This window comes from Alligator sinensis, unplaced genomic scaffold (genome assembly GCF_000455745.1).
Source record: "Alligator sinensis unplaced genomic scaffold, ASM45574v1 scaffold978_1, whole genome shotgun sequence".
Taxonomy (NCBI): domain Eukaryota; kingdom Metazoa; phylum Chordata; order Crocodylia; family Alligatoridae; genus Alligator; species Alligator sinensis.
Window position 1 is genome coordinate 1,577,735 of NW_005842220.1, and position 11,962 is coordinate 1,589,696.

Genomic DNA, 11,962 nt, shown 5'->3' on the forward strand with positions numbered 1-11,962 from the left:
CTGGATTGGGCAAACCTGAAAACTGGGGAGTCACCAAAGTCTGCCAAGGACAGATAAAAGGCAGTGAAAAGTGACCCTCAGGGGCGCCCTCTTGATCTCATTGCATGATCAGAGGTCAGGGAAGCAGACCCTACGATGACAGGCTGAGAGCCCTGGGGCTCTTTAGCCTGCAAAAGCGCAGGCTCAGGGGTGATCTGATGGCCACCTACAAGTTTATCAGGGGTGACCACCAGCATCTGGGGGAATGTTTGTTCACCAGAGCACCCCAAGGGATGACAAGGTCGAATGATCACAAACTACTTCAAGATCGTTTCAGGCTGGACATAAGGAAGAACTTCTTTACTGTTGAGCCCCCAAGGTCTGGAACAGCCTGCCACCGGAGGTGGTTCAAGCACCTTCATTGAACACCTTCAAGATGAAACTGGATGCTTATCTTGCTGGGATCCTATGACCCCAGCTGACTTCCTGCCCTTTGGGCGGGGGGCTGGACTCGATGATCTTCCGAGGTCCCTTCCAGCCCTGATGTCTATGAAGATTCGGAAACTTCAGATTTAATTTAGATTTTTCAATGGTTCTCCCAATTTGATTTGGATTCAGAGATTCGGCTGCCAAGTCCCCTCCGAATTGAATCGACAACTGAAGCTTCGCACAGCCCTAATGCAGACTGCCCTGATATTCTCTCCCTCCCCAACCCAGAACTGTAGCATGTCCCAATCCCCATCCCTCCCCCTCCCTAGAACTGTAGCACACCCTAATCTTGTCCCTCTCCCTCCCCAGAGCTGTAGCACGTCCCAATCTCAATCCCCACCCAAAACCTGCCAGTCCTGTCCACAGTTTATGCCACCCACCTGACAAAGCAGAAGTAGGCCCTGGTGGGCACTAATGTCAATGGTAGATGTGTACAGCAGGTTCTGGATGGGGATTGGGGCATCTGCCTGGGTCCACAGCTGATGCCACCACATCAACACTGGGCAGAAGCGATCCCGCCCACCCACCACGTGGCGCCCTGCCCACCATGGGGACTGCGGCTGGAGCCGGAGATCCCACGAGTCAGTGGCCTCCCACCCACAGGCCGGTTACAATCAGTTAGCAGGCCAGAACCAGCCAGCGGCCCATATTTTGCCCTCACCTGTGCTATAGCCTAATTTATAAGATTAATGTATTTGACACATCTTTGTTGAATGCATTACAAGATGCATTAAAAACATGTTTGTTGAGAATTTGGATATGCAAAGTCAGTATACATTTAATCCTACAATGACTGAAGTAGCCTCATGGTATGCATCCATATTTTGCAGAACTACATTGTTATAATGGCCATTTACAAAATAAGGGCCTACTAGCAGAATTCTAGTTGTGGTGAAGGTCATAACTGAATTCCACAATTTTAAAATACACAACACTGCAAAGGTTTTGCATACTGAATTCATTTGGGTGAAGTATTATTGCACACTTTAACAATAATAAGTCATACAAGTGCGAAATTTTCTTTTTTAAACTAGATATCTTCAAATACTGAAATAAATATATACTTTCCCTAACTAACCAGTAAGTCTATTGCAAATTTATTACAGCCCTTCAAAAGATATGATTACCTAAAATAATTTCTAAAAGAACTGTACCTGGTCTAGACCTATTTTCACAGTCTTAAACAGCTACACAGCTAAACCAGATATGTGGGGATGGGAATTGGCAAAGTGATGGGGAAACTACTTCTGGGTTGACTATAAAAAAGTAGATATTTCACCTAAAAAGTGATTTCACACACTTACTCAACATCTATAAACAAAAGAGCTTTATCAATTATAACAGCCAATGCTCAGTATTATTCTCAAACCCTTTACAAATATGATGGAACTAGGTCACCCTGAAAAAGTAGTTGGAATGTAAGTTCTGAATTCTGTAAGTTTTCCCCATCAAGGAAAAAATTCCTCTTAATTCCTGTACATGAATTCTTACTTCTTCAGATTTCATGCCATAAGCATACTAACTCACAACCATAAGCAACTAGAACAGACTTCTCCAAGACCCATGCTTGGTTAGCACTTGGAAGTATTAATTTTAATCCTCTAACCTGCATCCTCAAACATTAGACAAGTCTGTCAACAGTTCCCTAAAAACAGTTTCTGTTCTTTAAGACACCTAATAGCAGATGGTCACATCATTCAAGTTACTATTAAATATCTTCTGCCTGATTTCAGGCTAAAACAGCTAACTACCTCTTTCTACCTAAAATTCTTATTGCAGTTACACTCCATTACAGCAATCCAAAGAATGTTTAAAGCCTACCACCTAGTGGAGTTAAAGCAGCACAACTCTTTTAATGCAATTAAGGGGAGAGGAAGAGTGGAAGTCAGATGTATTTAATTTGAAAGGACTAGATCCAGACATTGTATTCTCCCCAATGATGCAAGACCCACTAATTCTATTTATATGTATTTGCTTCTTAGTGAGCCAAAATTTTATAGTTTAGCGCATTAAGATGAGAATTAGACAAACAAGCATTTGTAGATGCACTCAACTGTACCTATGACTGCAATCAGATTCTAAAAGTTAACCCACAGGTTACCCGTGTCAAACAAGAGTCCCACAAACAGGAGAGCTTTGTTGCAGAAGTGCAGAGACCTCTTTGATGTTCTGGTCTCATAAGAGGTGCTGAGGAAGAACATAGCAGCTGGCAGAACTGCTGACACCCACAGCTAACATATCCCAGGACACAGACACAGCTGCAGTGGGCACTGCCACTCAAGGAGTACCATTTAGCAAATGTAGCTTGTACACCGATAGTGGAATCTGTGCAGACAAGCACTCAAATAATTATTTGATTATCGCAGAGTCAAAAAAAAGAGAGAGAAAAACAGAAAATGGAAAAATTACAGACTGACACTGGACTCCACTGAGCTACAGCACAGTACTAGCACTTCAGTTGCAGATGAGACTTCGGAGCCACTGTGGGCTACATAAGAACCGTGTCTACTGGTTCATTCATATGTGATGTTAAAGATGACACATCAGTTCAGGTTGGTCTACAACAGAAAAAAAAGACCTTCAGCATTCAAGGGAACTCTGAAGGTCATAAAAAGCATTACAAAAAGACAGAGGCATGGTTGTCTTTCCACCACTCCTCCAATTGCCACATGAAAAAAAGATATACAAACTGTGCTACAAAGAACCTTAGTTTACATACAACAAAAATACACAGTTTTAACATTTTGAACATAAATCATATTAAGAACTTTCACAGAGAAAATTACCAGTTACTCTGCTAATCTAATCAAATGACACTGTAGCGATAGTTCAGAAAAAATCTGGAAAAAGGTGTAAGGCCTATCCAAAAAAACGCAAAGTGTCTCAGTTCTGATAGTAACTGCACCTCTGATTTCTTCAGATCTCCAACCATCATTTTCCTTGGGATGGAGTTCCAAAAGCTTCTCCCCTCCAGACTGAGGACTTAGCCTGTAATTTCTCTTGCAACTCACCACCACCAGCCTAGTACATTTTAGGGCACAGGCACATGGATAATTTACCCCAAGGCAAACAAAAGACGAAGTATAAAACTTCAAAGTAATTTAATTCACTCCACAGTAAATGAAAGCCAACCCGTAGCAGAAACAAGCTTTCATTTACTGAGGATTAGCGTGTATGCGAGGGCAGTTACCATGGAGCAACAGATGTACATGAAAACCAAATCTGGTTTGCCTCATGGTAACTTGCTCATGTCCCCTTATTTTCACTTTACTTGAATGCTTCCAGGTCTGTTCCATCAGCACAGATAACATTACCACTGATGACCATAAAGCATAGCAATGTTGCTTTAGGGAAGAAAGTATTATAGATGGGATGTAGAATAAAAACAACAATCTGCACGCATGCTACACCTAGCAGTGTCAGTCATCTACCTGGGACCCTGGCTGCAATACATCTGGCTGATCACTGCATATAATTCTCAATGCTATAGTAACATCTATATGCTAAACATTGCTTTCTATTTAGCAGCTCTGCTTCCTGAAGTCCATTCACACCACCTGATGGAAGTAAGCCCTCTGTTTACAAAAGCTTATACTATACATATGAGATTTAGTCAGTCTATAAAGGTCTGAATCTATCCTGCCTTCAACCTTATTTGACCACAACAAACCAGGAAAAGTAGTTTTCTTGTGGGGGATACAAGGAGAATTCTCCAGGCTCGCTCACCTGCTTAGGAAGTTATATTAAGTCACCAGCCACAGAAACTTTAGCTATAGCAGGAAAACTCCTGTACTTTCCACCAAGTTCATGCTAACACGTATCGCTTTATTATACAGTTGATATATTAGCCCTAAAACAGTAGTTTTCAACCTTTTTCATTTGTGAAACCCTAAAAAAATTTGAATGGAGGCATAGACCCATCTGGAAATCTACTGTGTGCAAAGCTAACATAAGTAGATAATTACTGACAAACTGTTGTATTAAAAATAAAAATATCAATAACAACAACACAATTTTGTCAACTCACCATTTTGTCATCAGTTCTAATGAGATGGTTGAGCTTGCTTCTTGGCAGAAAACATGAGAAGGTTTAGTAAGATAGGTGACTGTTTGAGTCTTAGATCTTCCTCAATATCCAAATTGTTTTGGTATTTCATTTTCATAGATTTCATAGACATTAGGGGCTGGAAGGGACCTCGTGAGATCACCGAGTCCAGCCCCCCTGCTATAGGCAGGGAGACTACTGGGGTCAAGTGATCCCAGCAAGATAAGCATCCAAATGCCTTTTGAATGAGTCCAGAATAGGTGTTTGCACCACCTCTCAGGGGAGAGTCTGGTCCACACCCTGGACACTCAAGACTGTAAAGAAGTTTTTCCTTTTGTCCAGTCTAAATCGGCCTTCCAAAAGTTTGTGGCCATTAGACCTCGTTATCACTTGGGGAGCCATGGCAAACCACTGTTCTCCCAGATCCTGGTGCATATCCCTTATATACTTATAGGCTGCCATCAAGTCCCCCCTAAGCTTTCTGTTCACCAGGCTGAAGAGTCCCGTGCCCCTGAGCCTCTCCTTGTAAGGCTTGCTTTCTTGGCCTTTGATCATGTGGGTGGCTCTCCTTTGGAGTCTCTCAAGCTTATCCACGTGCCTCCTTAAGTGGGAGGCTCAAAACTGGATGTAGTACTCCAGCTGCTGCCTCACTAAGGCCAAGTAAAGTGGGAGAATGACATCCCTAGTTTTGCTTGAGATGCATCAGTGGATGCATGCCAGAGTTTGGTTTGCTTTGCCAGCTACGGCATTGCATTGGCAGCTCATGTTAATTCTGTGGTCATCCAAGACCCCCAAGTCTCTTTCAGTTGTGGTGCTAGTGAGCATAGCACTGTAAGTATAATGCTAGTTTTCCCTCCCAAGGTGGAGCACCCTGCACTTTCTCTATGCTAAATGCCATCAGGTTTTGGTCCATCCACCTTGTAAGCCTGTCCAGGCTGGCTTGTAATTCCAGCCTGCCCTCCAGCATGACTGCCTTCCCCCATAGTTTAGTGTCGTCCATAAACTTTGCCAATCCACAACTGACACCCGAATCTAGATTGAAGTTTAAGAGTACTGGCCCAAGTACTGAGCCCTGAGGGACACCACTGGTTGCCTTGCACCATGTTGATTTGCTCCCATCAACTAATACTCTTTGGGTCCGACCCCGGAGCCAGTTCCCCATCCATGGGACGGTTCTCCAGCTTAACCATGAGGACATCATGGGAGACCAAAAGAAAGGCTCTCTTGAAATCCAGATACATGACATCAACCTTGTCCAGGCAATGCGTCACCTGGTCATAGAAGGAGACGAGGTTGGTAAGGCAAGACCTTCCAGCAACAAAGCCATGTTGGCTGGCACTCAGACAGTTGCCTTCTGCTAGCCAGCTGCTGATGGAACCCTTGATAATTTTCTCCAGGATTTTCCCGGGGATGGATAATCAGACTGATTGGCCTGTAATTCCCTGGATCTTCCTCCCTTCCTTTCTTGAAGATTGGGAACATGTTGGCTCTTTTCCAGTCTTCTGGTACGTCTCCCAAGCACCATGAGTTTTCAAATACGTTTGCAATGGGGTGCCCTACGATATCCGCCAGCTCCTTCAGGAGTCTCGGGTGCATTCTGTCCGGGCCTGCAGACTTATGGATGTTGAGCCTCTTGAGGTGTTCTCTCACTTGATCTGCGTCAATTGTGGGCCCATCTCCCACCCCAGGATGCTTTGCATCTTGTCCAACAGGGTGGAAGACCAACAGAAAGAAACCATTTTCATTGATACTAAGGCCAAAAACCCACTTCCACATAAGTACATGGTGGTGAACGGCATCAAGATTTTAATGGCTTTATCTGTCATATCAGGATACTACTTCTTTATTTTCAACCAGAATTAGGCAAGAGGATCCTGCCTGAATTCAAGTTTCAGGCCCCCGACACAGTATAACTCAAGTACTTGCTCTTCTCTAGCTGTTAGACAGGGCCTCAAGTTACAGTCTGCTACAAAGGGGTTATGTATCCACTCATTCTAACTGCCCATTTCAGGAAGGCACTGGTGAAACTGAGATTTGAGCACCAGCAAGTGTTCCTTGATTTCATTTTTCACATCACTGTCCAGTGTCAACTCGCTTCCAGCCAAAAAGCTATCAAGGGTTTTGAATACGTCAAAGTTGTTTTTTCTTACTCAAGAAATCCAGAGTTGAAGCTTCTTGATGAAAGCCATCAGGTACAGTCCCCTGAATACACAAGCAACCATTCACCCAGGGATTCCCCCAGATTGCCACATAAAATTCTCAGACATTCACATGCATTAGATGTGTTGTAAAGAAGTCGGGACACAGACTAAGCTAGAAGATATCCCTTATGCCACACCAGACTTACTGGTGGCCTCCCAGGAGTTTTGTAGAACCTAACCTTTCCGTGAGTGCCTCAAGAACTGCCAGCTTTCCAACTGGAAATTCTCACACACACACACACACACACACACACCTGTTCCAGTTTGTAGATTGATACTGTCAGGCGAGCAGAGGAGTCACGGAGCTGCAGCATTGCAGGGTCCCACATGAAGCAGCAGCAGTAGCAGGATGAAGTGGGGCTGCCTAGCTGCACTCTGCCTGCTGGCGCTGGGCTGCCCGCTGCTGGCATTCGAGCAGCCTCTGGCTGCAAAGGGAGCAGCAGCAGCACCAGTGGCACTCCCATTCAGGTGGGGCCGCCATCTTTACAGCCACCTTTTGCAGACCCCCTAGACATGCTCCACAGACCCCCAGGGGTCAGCAGAACCACAGGTTGAAACCCACTGCTCTAGAATATCCCATATACTCATAGCCTCTGCCACAGTTCATCTCACTCTGGGGAGGGTTGATACCTGATAAGCTTAGCATGAAAGCAGATTTTGTATTGTTTTATTATATGGACTAAAGTAAACAGCCCTTGTAAAAGCTGGCTAGTCACCAGCTGAAGTGATCTCAGGGGAGGAACTGCAGCCTATACTCTGAGTCTGGAGGAAAAAGTCATGGACTTCTACCATAAGTAATTTCTGAAGGGTAACACCCAAGTGGAGTGATCTCAAGGGAGCCATAAAAAGGTCAGTGGTACAATTAACCTCAGAGCAATGACACAAGGCTCTAGTCCACTGTTTTTTCAACCTGTGGTCCACAGACTATGTCTAAGGGGTAGAGGTGCACCAATACATCGGTCCAATATCGGATCAGCACCGATATAAAGAAAACTGAATGCATCAGAAATCAGCCTGATGTGGCAGATAATTTGGCCAATAAATGTCCATACATACGCGCAGCCGCAGCACAGCACACAGGCAGTGAGGTGCACAGCCTGGCAGCTTGGAGAGCTGCGTGCAGCTGGTAAGTCTCTTGTGATGGAAGGGGAGGGGGGAGGGAAGGGGTATGTGGGGGCAGATCAACACCCCCACGGTGAGGAAGGGAGTAGAGCAGGGGCTGGGGCAGGCGTTGCCCAGCTGGGGCGGGATGGGGCACGGGTTGTCTGGGGGGGGGCATGGGTCCCGCCCCCGTCCCCCTGGGGGTATACGGGGGGGGGGGAAGAAAGGAGGCATGCCCCTGGTTCTGCACTGGGGAGGTGGGGGGAGGCAGCTGCAACCTGGGGCTGGGGCTGTGCCAGGCTCTTCCCAGCATATGGAAGCAGGAAGCGGTTGGGCCAGGGCTGCGTTTGGGCTGTGTGGCAGCAGTGCTGGGAGAGGGACTATGGCAAAATATGGGGTGGTTGCAGCCCTCCCATAACCTCCCCTCCCAGCACCATGCCACCCACCCCAAACACAACCCAGGCCCAGCCCACAGCTGCAGCCTGCCCTGCCCTGCCCTGATCGGGGGGGGCGGGGCAGCAGCAGCACACACACACACACCTCTGCCCCCCAGGGGCACACAGCAGCAGGAGGCACCCCACCCCCAGCAAAACTGCAGCTCCATCCCATGCACCACCTGGGCAGCACCTACCCCAGCCCCACTCCCTCCCACAATGCAGGGGCCTTGATCTGCGCCCCCCCCAACCCCATGCCCCTTCATCTTCCACCACAACAGACTTACCCGCTGCACACAGCTGTATCAGAAATTGGATTAGTATCAGCCAATATGCCTCCTTAAAAATCAACTATTGGTATCAGACCCCAAAATCTCTACTGGTGCACCCCTACTAAGGGGTCCACAAAAATTATTATGATCAATTAAAAGTATGTGATTATCTACACTTATAATTCAAAGGGGTCTGCACTTCCATTCAAAATTTCTAACAGGGCCCGCAAATGAAAAAGAGGTTGAAAACCATTGTTCTATTCAATGTAGTTGAAAGCTTTCAACTATTACACTGAACTTAAAAAGCAGGTTAGAAGCATTTAATAAATTATGGCAATAATTACTTTCCAACCTGTAAAGTTCTTGAGCGCTCAGAGAGAGGCAGCTGATCCACTTCCAGAATGAATTCTTCCACTGCATGGTACAGACTCTGTTGCACCTCATTTCTCTTGAGAATCAAGCTCTCCCCTTCAGTCTATGTGGAAAAAAAGAGCAATTTGTCAAATCACATTCAAACTCCTTGCAAGTACGTAGTATAATCAAGTTTTACTTTCTAAAACTCCTTCTACAGTACTTTCTTTTCTGATTTATAAAATATTTATCAACCTTATCAGGTTACAACAACTTATGCTTGAATAAGAACGTGATGTTCCTACTGTATCTACTGCTTCAAATACTGTATCTCTTACAATTAAGCATAACCATGCTACAAGCTGGCAGAGAACAAAATAAACGATTTGTATTCTTCCATGATGGATTCTAACAGCTACTGTATCCATTTAACATGTCCAATTTTCTTTAGGACAAGAAATGGAGAATTTCATGGACTGGAGTCAAGAAACCAGTTAAAACAGCCTGAAAAATCAGACAGTGAAAACTTCCTTACGAGAACAATGGAGAGAGAACTCTGGAGCCCAACTGACAGTTAAGTCGTTTCCTTCTCTGTGTCCTGCAATTTGGGAACAAGGTAGCCTGGAAACTGACTGATGATTTTTTTTCCAAGAGATGGATTAAACTAAGGGACACTTTCCCAAAATCAAGTCCTTGCTCGGTACTAATTTGCTCTTCAAATAAAACAACCACATTCATACAAAACACTTATGTAACACTGACAGGTGATGTTCAAACTTATAGATAAAAACTCCTCACACAACTTGTAAACTAAAACAGATTATTCCAACAAACACCCCTCCCAAAAAAATCCCCCCAAAAAACACATGCTTCAAAAGCCAAAACTGCTCTGATTGACTTCAGAGAAAAGTCTGATTAAAACAATCATGACTGGTGCTGACCAGCCCAAAAAAAACCAATACATGACTCAGAGTTACCAGGGTTAGCTCCCACCAAATATCTCCCGTTTAAGGGACTACTTGTGTTTGTTCAATTGCATCACAGGCCAGACAACAAATCAGATCTTCCACCAGTAAATGCTTAGATGATATTTAATATTCCTGTTACAGAAATGCAATTATAAAACAGCAATAAGAAATGGCAGTCCTTTCCAGACAGAAGCACAAATCTTTCCTGCATAAGCAACAGGGTCAAGAACTCGCCAAATTAGATCTACTTGAGAGTCAGTTTTTTCCATATCAGCTCTGGTATCAGTTTGACTCGCTATACCAGCTCAGGAGCCAGTCATTTCAGACTGCACACAAACACAAATACAGAAGGGTTAAAGTCAACCTAGCCTAGCAATCCAGAATTACAGTCAACCCAGCATGAGGGTTGACTGTAATGAGGGTACAGTCAACCCAGCATGAGGGTCATGACACTGAAAATTAAGCTCATAGGATCTGCTCAGCATCTGGCAGTCTTCTTTTCATGCTAAATATACTGGATTTATTTATTTAAGTTTGCTTTTTTATTTTAGATGTACTGTATGACTCCTAAACCATAGAGGACAAGATCCTTGCTCCAAAGAGCTCAGAGACTTTTTCCAGATGTCATACCAAGAGAATAAGGATAATGAAGAAAAGAAGGATAGGAAAAATATCAGTTATCCTATTTAGGCTAGTGCCCATAAAGATGCAGCCATGAAATATGCTTTTAGTTATTTAAATTAACAGAATAAGAAAGTAGACAAACAGATTTTGGACAAAAACTGGACAATCTGGGTTCAATACGTTTCCTATGGACAGGTCCCACACATCCATATGGAATAAAGTCATTAGTAAACTCTGCAACCAACAAATATATTATAATTAATATCTTTTCAATTGTAGACAGAATTGCAAGCCACCATTTAGATATAAGAAGAGATAACTAGATCAAACTTAAATCAACAAATGTACATCATTTAACAGTATGTCTCTTTACAAAGTGTTCATTAACCAATATGGTCCAGTGTCTAAATTAATTCTTCAGGCTGCTCTAGGCTTGCACACACTTTTCCATTTGTCTCTGCTGGTCTCAGGTGTGCTGGGGGGATGACCCTTGGCAGAACTGCCTTTCTACTCTACTTTTCTCTTCAAACTGCTACCAGCACTGCTATGGCAAATTTATTCTCCTGAGCGAACAGGAACCTTTCAAAGTGATGGAGCTCCACTGCTCAGAAGAGCAATCAAACGAGATTTTACAGCTCTCTTTCTGTAACTCAGCTAGATTCCATGTAATCCTCTGAGCTTCCTATCTCAGGTCTTTTTTTTCTTTTTTGTTAAAGTAAAAACTAAAACTTTTCTACCAGTCTCTCTTAGAATTAGCCTTTCACACCCAGCAGAGTTAGGAACCATAAGGCTCTGGTCTGCCAAATTATAGCAAACCAAGCCAGAATAAAAACTTAAAATATTTTTATGTGAAAAGATCTCTAAAATCCCCAGACAGAAAACTACTGCCTGACTGCAGATGGTACTAAGCCCACATAATTACCTCCTACTGATCAAATATGTTGAGATGATAGGTCTTTTTCACCAGTCAAATGACACTGCATCCTTCCTAGCACTTGTTCAGCTAATTTTCCTTCATATTTGTCCTAAAATCTCACACCAACAAAATCACAGAAGGGCGATAAGGACAACTTAAAAAAAAAGAACAAACTTAAAAAAGATTTTTTGGGCCAATACCGATGGCCAATTATTAACCAGCCATATTGGCTGATACCGATCCGATTGCCAGTATACAGCCTGGTAGCTTGGAGAGCAGTGTCCAGTTGGGAAGCCTGTTGGAGGAAAGGGGCAGATAGAGGCCCCTGCAGTGAGGGAGGAATGGGGCAGGGGCAGGCGCTGCACAGCCAGGGCAGGGCGGGGTACAGGACAGAAGCATGGTTTGTCTGGGGGACTGCAGGGAGTGGGGGCAGCTCCTGTTGCTGTGTGTGCCCCCAGGGGAGACTCTGGGGGCATTTGCCCCCTGGGGAAAACATGGGGGACACATGCCCCCCAGATCTGCGTGTGGGGCAAGGACAGGCTGCTGCTGAGCACTCAGGGCTGGCTCTTCCCGGGGGGGGGG

General features: G+C 44.5%; 1 protein-coding gene across 1 annotated transcript in view; it reads right to left on the reverse strand.

Moving 5' to 3' along the window:
* Window positions 1-11,962, reverse strand: part of STK31 (serine/threonine kinase 31) — an 89,434-nt gene that overhangs the window by 39,745 nt on the left and 37,727 nt on the right. Inside the window, 1 exon segment of the mRNA XM_006027041.2 lies at window positions 8,874-8,996. Coding sequence (XP_006027103.1) covers window positions 8,874-8,996 — 123 coding nt within the window.